Genomic DNA, 13,410 nt, shown 5'->3' with positions numbered 1-13,410 from the left:
ATTTTTATTACTGATCGTTTACTTGTTACACTACTGCAGCTTACATTAAGAGAACTAATTATTCTATCTTAGTATCCCTCATGCAGACGTGAGTCCACCGACCAAAATTATGCTAAACTTAATTAATATCTTACATGCAAAAAGACATAGAATTATATTGCGCCTTACTTTAGTTATTGTTGTCAATATTATCTATGTTTATATATACACTTACTTGCTATCTATAATATATGTACACTTATTGTCTAGTTAACGTATATGTACACTTATGGCCTACTTGGACTACTTACAATATACACTTAACTAAACAGTAAGTTATAAAAAAGTTACATTAATGTACAAGTACATCGACGATCTAGACGGTAGTAGTTAAATAAAATTGACTGATTACCACTGACACACTCCTTCGCAGAATGGTTCGTGGCCTTTGACGAATCACTACATACTCGTAGTATAAAACAAAGTCGCTTTCTCTGTCCCTATATCCCTATGTATGCTTAAATCTTTAAAACTACGTAACGGATTTTGATGCGTTTTTTTTAATAGACAGTGTAATTGAAGAGGAAGGTTTATGTGTATAATAATATCCATTAAATAGTGGAGAAATACTGTTATTTTTGAGGTTTCTAATGTGATGTCGTAAATAATTACATTTTTTCCGCTTACATTGCAAACGCAGGCTGAACCCTACGAGATTTATCAAAATAATGTACTAAGTATTGTACATATTGAATAAGTCTACAGAAACTCCGCTATGGTATATGTCTATCTCTTATGGATATTCCACAATAATTTTTTTTTGTCATTTACTTTTTACGACAAATAATGGGTAATTTTCGAAGCGATTTTAACCAATACAGCATTAATCCTTATCTAATAAAATACCTTAAATACATTGTTGATTATAATATAGATCTATATGGCTCTTTACAGCATATGATTTAAATTAATATTTTCGAAGATATTATAGATTTAAAAATTGCGGGACGTAGCGTTTGCGGCGGTTCCGGCCGGCCGGGGCGTCAGGAGCGTGCCCATAAATAGCGCGTCGGAGGCAGCGGTTCTCCCTGTAGCACTTTGAATTTAGCAGCGATCGGACGTGTTAACTATCGGAGCTCTCTAGCGAGGAAAATAACAATACTTGATAAAAACGTGCTTATCAGCGCGACAATGTATCAGTAGTTTTTCCCCGTGTAGGGACGGGCAGTAGAATACAATTTCCTACGGCCCGGCAAGAAGGCCTGTCGTAAGAGCCGACAAAATTCTTGAGGTGGTAGGCTTCGGCCGTGGCTTAATTACCACCCTCTGGGTAAAGTCGCGCCGCCAAACGGCAATTGCCGTGTTCCGGGGTGGGTCCCAGAGCAGCCATTTGGGGAATGTGTCTGGGTAGTTGTGGCACTCTATGTGACCGATTCTGTCTGCTCATCACTGCCGCATCGGGTGCCTGGCTTCGGAGGGTAGCGGGATCCAAGGCACGGTGCCGCCGCTGGCCGACCGTAGGAAGTTGGGGGCCCAAGTAGCAGGAAAGCCACCTGTGAAAGACTGCCCCGCCACCTGACGAAAAATCCCAGAATGTTCTACCTTGCCGGTTGGCGACCGGAAGGGAGGACCAGGTAGCCATTCTGGGGGGGCTCGGGCGTCCCCGCAGTCTCCGCGTCAGGCTCCCTACGTGCGGCGGTGTAGAGTCTGACACCTGGTAGGTAGGATGCTGCCTCGTCCAGTTCGCATTCCCCAGCACCTATTCACTCCCCATGAAAGCACACAAGAATAAAAAAAGGTATACACAGCGGCTGCACGTCCTCCCACTGAAAGTGCACCTCTCTAACATCCGAGGTCTGCACTCCAATCTCGAATCTGTCCACCACCACCTAGAAACAGAAAAACCGCAGCTGCTGTTCCTCACTGAGACGCAGATCAGATGTCCGGCTGACACGGCGTACCTCAGCTACCCCGGGTATTCTCTGGAGCACAGGTTCATACCTCGTGCCGGAGTCTGTGTGTACGTCCGTGATGACATTTGCATCAAGCGTCTTAAGCACCTTGAGACATCCAGTTACTCCATCCTATGGGTTCTGGTGGACACAGGACAGGAGAAAATCCTGTATGCCTGTGTCTACCGTTCGCACAGTGGAGACGTGGAGACAACTTAGTTATGTGACCATCTTACCCTAACGGCGGATAAGGCTCGAGAGCGTTACCCTTCGGCACAGTTAGTCATCCTGGGGGACTTCAACGCCCACCACCAGGAGTGGCTGTACCCATACCAGGTGACCGACCATGCTGGGAGAGAAGTGCGTAAACTAGCCTTGACGCTGGACCTCACCCAGCTTGTAAATTGTGCTACCAGGATACCAGACGTAGACTCTCATACCGCCAACTGCTTAGACCTATTTTTAACAACTGATCCAGACAGGTACTCAATAACAGTTTCTGCACCACTGGGTACTTCTGACCACTGTCTGGTAAAATCAATATCCGTCTGTTCCCCACCCGAAGAATCCCCATGTGGCCCAAGACGGGTGTGGCGATATAAGGCAGCGGATTGGGATGAGATGCGTCACTTTTTCTCGTCCTATCCTTGGCGAGGGGTATGCTTTTCTTCTGATGATCCGTCGAGCTGCGCTGAAGCCATTACCGCGGTTATACGCCAGGGTATGGAATATTTTATACCATACTCTGACGTAGCGACGAATGGAAAAGCTCGCCCATGGTTTGATGCGGGATGCTATCGTGCAGAAGCCAAAAAGCGGTCGGCATACACTGCATGGGCTGAAGCTCGAGCGCGCAAGTCTCCAAATTCTTGGAATTTGAAGAAAGCTTTTAACCAAGCCGCCAAGGCATGTAAAATGACGTTACGCAAGACTAGATTCAACCATATCAGCCGCATTGGGGCCAAACTAGCTTCTTACCCTTCTGGGAGCAAAGCGTTTTGGTCCCTGGCAAAAGCCGTTGAATCTAACTTTTGTCGGCCGTCACTTCCACCATTGCTGAGGACTGATGGATCACTGGCCCATTCCGCAAAAGAGAAAGCGGATTTGTTTGCATCTCTTTTTGCTGAGAACTCGCGTCTGGATGTTGCAGGAAAAGCTCCACCAATCTCAACTCGTGCTGACTGCATTATGGCAGAAGTACGCATACGCCAAAAAGAGATCCTTAAAATCCTGCAAACTCTAGACGTGAACAAGGCCAGCGGACCGGATGGTATACCAGCGATAGTCCTGCGTACCTGTGCCCCTGAGTTGTCTCCACCTCTTACACGCCTGTACCGCCTGTCACTTAAGACTGGCAAAGTGCCGAAGTCTTGGAAGCTTGCCAACGTGCAGCCTGTGCCCAAAAAAGGTAGTCGTGCAGACCCTGTCAATTACCGTCCCATCTCGGTCACATCCATACTCTGTAAGACTATGGAACGTGAACTAAACAACAAACTCTTGGCCCACTTGGAAGGTAACGATCTCCTCAGCGACCGGCAGTACGGTTTCCGCCAGCACCGTTCGACTGGGGACCTTCTAGTGTATGCCACACATATTTGGAGTGAGGCCATTGACAAACACGGCGAAGCACTTGCCGTGTCTCTCGATATCTCGAAGGCCTTTGACAGGGTTTGGCACGCGAGCCTTATAAGCAAGCTTCCTTCATATGGTATTCCACCTGGCCTTTGCACTTGGATTTCTGACTTCCTGAGCGAACGTTCAATACAAGTTGTCCTTGACGGGTACTCGTCGGACCAAAAGGCTATCGACGCTGGTGTTCCTCAGGGATCAGTCTTGTCCGCTACCCTCTTCCTGCTGCATATTAACGATCTGCTCGTCCCCGGTACCTTTGGGTACGCTGACGACTGCACAGTGACGGACAGATACTTTTCGAGTGCAAGGGCTAGTAAGGATGTTATCCAGTCTTGTCGAGAGGATATGGTCAGCCGCTTGAACGTCGCCCTCCAGGCAGTCTCCAAATGGGGCGATGCCAATCTGGTCACGTTCAACGCTACAAAAACACAGGCGTGTGTGTTCTCCTCTAAACGGAGCCCTTTACACCTGGCTCCGACTTTCCGGGATGTTTCTGTGGAAATTACCGACTCCCTACAGCTCCTCGGTGTAGAGCTATCGTCCAATCTGAACTTTGGGCAACACATCGAGTCCAAAGCAAAAACTGCAGCAAAAAAACTAGGTATTCTCTCTAAGGTCAGGCGATACTTCACTCCAGAACAGCTGCTTCAACTATACCAAGCACAAGTTCGGTCTTGTATGGAGTATTGCTGCCATCTTTGGGATGGATCCGCCAAATACCAACTGGCAACTTTGGACTCGGTGGAAAAACGAGCTAAGAGACTCATAGGTGACCCTACTCTGACAGACACCAAGTTGCAGAGTCTCGATCATCGGCGTAGGGTAGCTCGTCTGTCGGTGTTCTACAAAATATATTTCGGTGAGTGTGCGAAGGAATTACACGATCTAATTCCCCCAACAACCTTCCGCCATCGGGACACTAGGCGCGGTCGATCGTTCCATCCTTATGTCATCGATATGCCACCTACGCGCACAAAACGCTTTGGCTCTACTTTCCTGATGCGCACAGCTAAGGAATGGAACTCGTTGCCCGCGTCTGTGTTTCCCGAACGATACAATCTGGGTGCCTTCAAGGCCAGAGTGAATAGGCTGTTATTAGGCAGGCATGCTCCACCTTCGACCGCATCGTCACTTAACATCAGGTGAGATTGTGGTCAAATGCCTGCCTATTTGTCATAAAAAAAAAAAAAAAAAAAAAAAAAAATTATAAGTAAGTTACGATAAATAATTGTATGATAGTAGTAGTTTTAAAATATAAATGAAAAATAAAATAAATGGGTAAAAATGTAAAAAGTAAATAAGTAAAAATGTAGTGTATGAATTTAGATATTCCAAAAATAGCAGGAAATCTTCATGGTTTACCGAAAGAAGAATTGTTTTACTCTAAATTTAACGCGTGCGGGCCACGGGCAGTAATGAATAAATCAAAACTACTGGATCGATTTTAATCATTTGTTTTTCACTGAATGACATAGGCTATATATTTTATACCCATGCGAAGACGGAGCGGGCCGCTAGTAAATGAATATAATAATGTATGTGTTATATGTCGTGATAACTCGCTTCGTAATAAAACTATTTCCAATACAAAACAATAACTTAAATTTTCGTTACACTCGATAATTATATTTCAATGTATAAAAACGAGTGTCCCCTAGACCACATGACTGAAGTAAATCTTCTGCATAATAGGCCTGCACAGTCTTAGATTACGAAACGTAACTGGCTATTAGAGAAAGAGAGAAAGAAAATGTGTGCTCACACCTCCGTCTCTTGCTCCACTCGCTTCGCCCGATCACACTTTTCATGGCACGCTTTCACCAGCTTACTCCCCAAGTCAAGCGTGCGTAGAGAAGTTTTACTTAAATAAAAATAATAGAAGAAGTATTATTTTTGTGTCGTACGAACTGCATACATACAAATATTTAAAAAAAAAACTAAAAATTTCTTTAGAATTGTGAAAAGTCAATTATTATATAGTGTATAGTATAGTACATATTTTCGTTCGGTTGCTTGCACTTATACTTATTTTACATAGTAAAGATTCTTCTGCTCACGGGATTTCGAGCGAATGTGAAGATGAGGAATCACTCGTGTGTTACTGTGCTGAAAGATACTCATTTATATGTAAAAACTACCCATTCTTATTATAACATGAACTGATAATGTGCTAAAAATTCTTGATGTGTGGCATCTATAGACTTACTGTCTACCCGATTGTTTGGGTGGTAATATAATAAGATAATAAATAATAAGACGTAATCATTCAAATATTGCATCAAATATAGCACTTGCCATCATTACAGCCTATATAGTCCACTGCTGGACATAGGCCTCCACAAATTTACGCCAAAAATAACGTGAACTCATGTGTTATATTATTATTATTATATGTATTACATTAAATCTTTGGCATCTGGTATTTGAATCGTACTACAACCTGATTGCTATACCGGCTACCTACTTAACTACGCAGGTAGTGTTTTATAGGAATTTTGTGAAAAATTTTGGTCAGAAGTAGTTTAGTGACGCAAATATACTTTATTTAGTATAGTAACAGTTATGGTAAGGCACTTGCCATAAACCTGATTATTATGTTGTTTTTATATATATATTATACTAGCTGTACCCGCGGCTTCGCCCGCGTTGAAATTAGTGTGTCACAAAGTTTTCCCGGCAAACTTCCAGTGAAACTCTCATCAAAATCGGCTTAGCCGTTCCGTAAACCTTCCTCTTGCCAATGGTGGAGCCCTCTCTCCAATGGTGTAACCGCATGAAAATCCGTTCAGTAGATTTTGAGCGAATCGATCACATACACTTTTGGGGACTTTGTTTTATAATACACTAACTGTTGCCCGTGATTACGTCCGCGTGGTTATGAAGACATGCATTACTATTAAGATGTTTAACGCAAATTATTTTTTTATTTCAGTCACTTGAAATGCTTATCAAACTGAGTAACTTTTTAAAAGGCACAATTTAGTATAATTTAATAATTATTTTTATAAAACCTCTGTATACACCACATTTTTAGTTTTATTTTCAGGCTGTATATGTTCCATACAAACTATCAAGCCCAATTAAACCCCCTTAGCGGTGGAATATCGTAAAATCCGTTCTTAGCGGGCGTCTGCTAACTATAATCTACCTCCCTGCCAATTTATCTTTGTCCAACTTGGATGGATAGACCATCCAGCGGTTTTTGAGTTCTCGTGATGAGTGAGTTAGTGACCTTTCTCTTTTATATATATAGATTACAATGCATTATTTGAACACCTCCTCACCATCTATAGAGCATATATTTTAAATTTCAAGTCTCTTACTTCAAAAACATAAGACTTTCATACAAACTTCCAACCCCCGTTTTACCCCCTTAAGGGTCGAGTTTAGTAAAACTCGTTCTTAGCAAATGTCTACGCCCTATAAGGAGCCTATCTGCCTAATTTCAAGTTTGTAGCTGTTATAGTTTCGGAGATTTCGTGATGAGTGAGTCAATCTACCATCCCCCGTTTTACCCCCAAAAGGGAGTTGATTTCTAAAGATACATTATTTGGACACCTTCTCACCATCTATAGAGCATACATTTTAAATTTCAAGTCTCTTACTTCAAAAACATAGGACTTTCATACAAACTTGCAACCCCCGTTTTACCCCCTTAGGAGTCGAGTTTCGTAAAACCCGTTCTTAGCGAATGTTTACGATCTATAAGGAGCCTATCTGCCTAATTTCAAGTTTGTAGCTGTTATAGTTTCGGAGATTTCGTGATCAGTGAGTCAACCTACCATCCAACGTTTTAACCCCAAAAGGGAGTTGATTTCTAAAGATACATTATTTGGACATCTCCTCATCATCTATAGAGCATACATTTTAAATTTCAAGTCTCTTACTTCAAAAACATAGGACTTTCATACAAACTTCCAACCCCCGTTTTACCCCCTTAGGGGTCGAGTTTCGTAAAATCCGTTCTTAGCGGATGCCTACGTCTTATAAGGAACCTACCTGCCAAATTTCAAGTTTGTAGGTGTTATAGTTTTGGAGATTTCGTGATGAGTGAGTGACCTTTCGCTTTTATATATATTATAGATATATTGCTCAAAAACGACGAAGTCCGTTAACTTTCTAGTTTGGGAAACTTTCTGATATCTTTGAGTTCCTTTGGAACTTTGAAATCTAAAATCTTGTTTTAAAAGCCTATTGTGGTAAGATTTAAATAATGCATTTCCGCATTATACATATCAAATGTAACCCATTATTTAAAGTTTATGTTTGAATTATTATTGAACAACGAAATAAAATAAAATTAATGTAAATGAAAATGTTTATGTCCTATTATTATCAAAAATTGTACATTTTTAAACAACTAACTACAAGTCGTGGTAGCAAAATCAACATCCAATTACAAAATTGCTACATTTTACTATTAGGTACATTACCGTCTTAGATAACGTACCCATTGTTATCCAGGAACTTTAAGTTAAGCACACTGTTTAATGAACTACTCTAATCCCTAGTGTCTCGTTAGATCACCTTCCATTTATGTATCATCTTTATTGAATATCGCAATAAATAACTTAATGTCCCTAGTGGAGGCTGAGAGAGGAAAAAGCCTGATTTTTTTTAATTATATTAAGAGCCGCTGTTGCGCTGGCGGTTACGGGTTCGATCCCCGCACATGACAAACATTTGTATTAGCCATACAGGTGTTTGCCGTGGTCTGGGTGTTTGTGCAGTCCTTGTGGGTCTCCCCACCGTGCCTCGGAGAGCACGTTAAGCCGTCGGTCCCGGTTGTTATCATGTACACCTAATAGCGATCGTTACTCATAGTAGGGAATATATCCGCCAACCCGCATTGGAGCAGCGTGGTGATCCTTCTCCTACATAGGGAAAGAGGCCTATGCCCAGTAGTGGGATATTAGATACAGGCTGAAGCGTAAGAGCCGCATTCTGGTCCAGATTGGCTAAACACTATTTTAGATGAAAAATGCATCGTTTGTAACAACTTAGTATTCTTTGATTTCAGATAGAAGCCCATCGGAGCCAAATATACCTCTTACCAACTGAAGCAAAAAAAGACTGGCGAGTGAAGATTACAGTTCTAATATGTATATCTACATTAGATCTTTGGCATCTGGTATTTGAATCGTACTACAACCTGATTGCTCTACCGGCTACCTACTTCACTACGCAGGTAGTGTTTTATAGGAATTTTGTGAAAAATTTTAGTCAGAAGTAGTTCAGTGACGAAAATTATTAGTCTTTATTTTGTATAGTAACAGTTATGGTAAGGTATTTGTAGCTAAACCTAATCTTGCGATAGATATTTTCAACACATATTCTCAACTACACAAAAAAAAAGTATTAAAGCCATATAACTTCACTCAATCTTTCTTCGAATTTTCAGAGTTCTTTCCATATTTTTTCGTTTCGCTGTTTTCAAAGAACTGCTTTTTATAATGTTTCTTAGTTACTGACTATTGTTTATTTCATTTATCGTCAGCAATGGGTTAAAAAGGGCTTTATAAAGTAGTAACAATTCTCAAATATTACGTAACGTCCATGTTACGATGTTTGTAGGTATACAATTATTCATTTTTTCACCAACGTATATTTGACGAGATTATTACTTCATATGTACATATTGTATGTAATCTACAAAATCACAACAATAAATTCTGTCCGCTGTTCTGTTGGAGGTTCCTATTGTCGATTGATACCTAAATCATTTTACACTCCTATAAAGCTTTCAAGTTGAATCTTTGTTGCTTTATCATCAAATGTATTGTTTATATGTTGTTATGTGTTATTTATTTTTAAAGAAATAAAAAAATCAACAACCTTATTAATTTTAATGTGATATTATCTAACACAATAAGATTAAGCAGTATTATAATAGCTGTATATTTATATATATAAACATATTATATATTTTTTTAATTTTAATCATTTGACTTCAATGAATTGTTAATTGCGCTGCAAAATTGAAAAATTAATGTAACAATTTTTTTTTATAACTCACTCTAGTTTTTCTTATTGGCACTTAATATTTACAACATTATGCTTCAAAGTTTCAAGTTTACTCTTATTAACATAAACATGATACCTTAAAATTTATCGATTGATTGCTTAACAATTGAAAGCTTGTTTTTTACCGCTACTAGCCAACTATACCAAACAAACGTTCGTCGTAGCAACTGATTTTATTTATATTTTTAGACATAGAGGGGACTTTTTTTTTTCGTAGGTGATCGCTTGTTTTGGTAAATCTACCAGTAGCGTTATTTGTGAAACTGAAATTTTCATTGATTGAATAAACATTGCAATATTGAAATTCGTTTTAAGTGTTTTGAACTTTGTTCTATGATAATATTATAAAAAGGTATCTTTGAGATTCAATTAAGTACCTTTGTAGCAGAAACTAACAGATGCACGTATTGCAATATTTATTAAAAAGTTTTTAAATTGCTAAATTTATACATATAATAAAATGGTACGAAAGTCAAAACTGTACATTGAATATTTTTTTAAAAGAATACTTGGGGTGTGATCTACAATCGTTACCGAAGCCAAAAATATGGTTTTTAGGATGTAATTTAAATTGCTTGCGTGGGAGGTTAAATTCTTTCAAAAATAATCAACTATAATACAACGTTCATTTTATACCAGGTAGATTGAATTTATAGTTTTTTTAACATTTGTAAAAATGATTAAGAACTATAACATCTAAAAATGTATTTATGATTGGTCGGAATGCTTACAAAATGTGTCGAGTAGCAAACTGTTGACGAAGATCAAAGAATCGAATGTTACGATCTGATATCGATGTTAATAAGTCAATAAAACGTCGTTCGAGTGGAAGCAATCTCTTTTTATAGGCCCCGGGACGATAGCTATTGGAATTCAGCCCTTGATACTATCTACCTAGCCTATAAAATGCTGATTCTAATTTAATTTTAGTTTCTTGTTTTTAAAATAATATATTTTTATCTTTATGTGTATTAATTTTAGTTCTAATTTTGTACCAGCTCTCCAAAATTGAAAAAATTGTGAATTTGGAACGTTGGTACAATTGTCAGATGTTTTTGTAAATGTCAGTTTTTTTCTTGTGTGCTCGTCTAGGAGGTTCGCTGTCTTTACGCCGGTGTTGTGCGATATGCGATATCTATGGGGCACCTATTTGGTTTCACCGACTTTCAGGGATCCGCCACTGTAGATTGTGGGTTGTAGCGAAGAGTAGCTATCCGCATATTCCGGGGATATCGCACTAAATCGTTTGAGTCTGAAACCATACAGGCACGCTTTCCGCTATTGCACATTCTGGCGGAAATAGATAAAAGGGTGTATGACCGGAGTCATATCCTACGACATAGCGGGGAAAGTTTATCAAGTTTTGCCAGTGCACCCGAAGCAATTAAACGACAGTAGCATCGAAGGTCTCGATGTGGTACACCCGTCTTCACGAGGAGTGCTGTGTGCACAAACAAGTGTGTGCTGTGAAACGAAAGCGACGAGTCACTTTCCGATTTACACAGGTAATGTCCGGTCATGGTTGTTTTGGCGAATACCTGTGTAAGATCGGACGTGAAGCGATGCGACTTTGTCACCACTGTGGCGCGGTACTGCGAAGGCTGAAGTCATATATATATATATATATATATATATATATATATATATATATATATATACGATTTCAGTGTGGTGACTATACATGGTATATGGCAGGCGTGTTGGTGACCGTAGAGCTGGCTCTATCGCACCGAAAACGCTGCTGCCCTTCTTCGGCCTGTGTACTTTAAGGCCAGCAGTTGGATGGTTATCCTGCCATCGGTTGGCTTTTTAAGTTAAGGTGGCAAGGTGGTAGTGGAGCTGTGTTATCCCTTACTCGCCTCTTACGACACCTACGGGAAGAGAAGGGATGGCTATATTGTTTACTGCCGTAACCACACAGCATACATGTACATATAGATAGATTGATGTCAATAGCCCCAACTAAAAAAAGTGACAAATATCTACTCAAACTAAAAACAAAAAATGTTATTAAACAGCTTGCTAAAAGTATTGTTTATCTCGTATCAAACATCAAAAACAAAAATATGTTATAGTTTAGTAAAATGCTACGAACATTTTACGCAAACGTATAAAAGGACCAAAATTTCACAGCTTTTTTTCGATATAGCCAAATAAAAGTTCTACGCAATTATTGGAATGGAATAACGCGTACGAGGAATATTTATAACAGTTTCCGTTGTAAAAATATACCGAGTCTATTGTGATGGCAGTTTGTAAATATTTTTTTTTCTAAATATGAGTAAAGGAAACATTACAGAACCACACAATATTTTTCCGCATTTTCTTTTATTTAAAAGTTAAATCGTAAAGTTACCTTAACAAACTTATACACAGTCTGAAAGATTGTACACACAGTGTATTTTGTAATAGACATTTTTTATTTGAAGACTGAAATGTATCATTTCATTTTCGTAAACGACAAGTTTTAGATTACCAAAATATTGACGCAGTTTTGAGTAGGTAAAGAAAAGCCATTTTAAATCTATTTTCTTCTTTTAACCACATCGGATCGAAATGGGGCAGACTACGCCCGGATGTTGTCCTTTATAAAAAAGAAGGGCATTCAATTTATGAGCCAGCTAGTAGTAAGTTGATACTTTTGACTTTGTAAATTCTTCATTCCAATAATACAAATATGAAGTACAAAATTCTAATTAAAAAAAAAAACACCCAAATTTTGTCCATCATCATTATCATCATTACAGCCTAAACAGTCCACTGCTGGACATAGGCCTCCACAAGTTTACGTCAAAAATAACGTGAACTCATGTGTTTTGCCCATAGTCACCACGCTGGGCAGGCGGGTTGGTGACCGCAGTACTGGCTTTGTCGCACCGAAGACGCTGCTGCCCGTCTTCGGCCTGTGTATTTCAAAGCCAGCAGTTTGTCCATAATACCTGTTCATTTGTGTTATTATATATACATATATTAAATGTTCTTTTGCTTTTGCTTGTTGCTTTTGCTTTTGATTTGTTGTTACGTATTCATTTACTACGTTTTTTCTTTTTAGTTTTGTAATGGATATCACTCACACATTTAATATAAAATAGATACAAAACGAAATAAATAGTTATACAAAATTATATAGTTAAATTACATATACTTACATAGATAAATATAAGCAGGTGGAGGATTCCCTGTTACCTCGTATGGTGGACGAGGCACGAGGCTAAACCGGGATCAGGCCATTGGCAAGTATTACGATAGGGATGATTTTAACAGGCCTTACACTCTACATATCGACAATGTTGTGTGCCAGATCATTTATTTACATGTATGTGTGTGGGTCTTCCTGACAGGCCTGAGGGTCTGTCCGGGTACGGGCCTCGAGGTTGCCCTCTTTACCCGGGCTATCTTCACCGGGGCTTCACCTCCGGGGTCACATCATTTTGTCCCTATTGGGCCAGGGTCTCATTGCCCTTGGGGTCTTCGTCTTATTTTGTTATACACTATCTATACCGTCGGTTGGTCCAGTTTGTAGGTGTCTCCTTTATTTAGGTATACGACGGGATGTCTTCCCCCGCGTCGTCCAAATAATTTATTTACATTTTTTCTCTGCTTTTGGTTTCACGAGGTTATCGTCATGCAGAATAGTGATGCGCGGAACAACCTGAAAGTATATGTCTGATTGACTCACCGATATGGCACGGGCTCGACAGAAGTCGGTTTCCCCAAAGAGGCTGCACAATCGCAGCCAGTGCAGGACAAGCCTTATTATCAAAGTAAGGCGTGTGGAGCGCTTTGTTAAGCCGTTTTGTTCAGGTATATATATAGCAGCAAA

General features: G+C 39.6%; 1 protein-coding gene across 1 annotated transcript; it reads left to right on the top strand.

Moving 5' to 3' along the window:
• Window positions 1-1,751: 1,751 nt before the first annotated feature.
• LOC123654874 lies at window positions 1,752-12,802 on the top strand. The gene is made up of 3 exons (XM_045590735.1): window positions 1,752-2,111; window positions 2,211-3,201; window positions 12,741-12,802. The coding sequence occupies exons 1-3, from the start codon at window positions 1,752-1,754 to the stop codon at window positions 12,800-12,802; spliced, it is 1,413 nt and encodes a 470-aa protein (XP_045446691.1).
• Window positions 12,803-13,410: the final 608 nt, after the last annotated feature.

This window comes from Melitaea cinxia, chromosome 7, assembly GCF_905220565.1.
Source record: "Melitaea cinxia chromosome 7, ilMelCinx1.1, whole genome shotgun sequence".
NCBI classification, from domain to species: Eukaryota; Metazoa; Arthropoda; class Insecta; order Lepidoptera; family Nymphalidae; genus Melitaea; species Melitaea cinxia.
This window is presented reverse-complemented; position numbering and strand designations above follow the sequence as displayed.

What these genes read in the sequence shown, in the direction of transcription:
- LOC123654874 (XM_045590735.1), top strand. Translation starts at nt 1,752, where the DNA reads ATGAAAGCACACAAGAATAAAAAAAGGTATACACAGCGGCTGCACGTC. An exon ending in AGAAAATCCTGTATGCCTGT is followed by an intron (nt 2,112 to 2,210) that starts GTCTACCGTTCG and finishes CCTTCGGCACAG; the next exon opens with TTAGTCATCCTGGGGGACTT. An exon ending in CAAGGCCAGCGGACCGGATG is followed by an intron (nt 3,202 to 12,740) that starts GTATACCAGCGA and finishes ATACTTACATAG; the next exon opens with ATAAATATAAGCAGGTGGAG.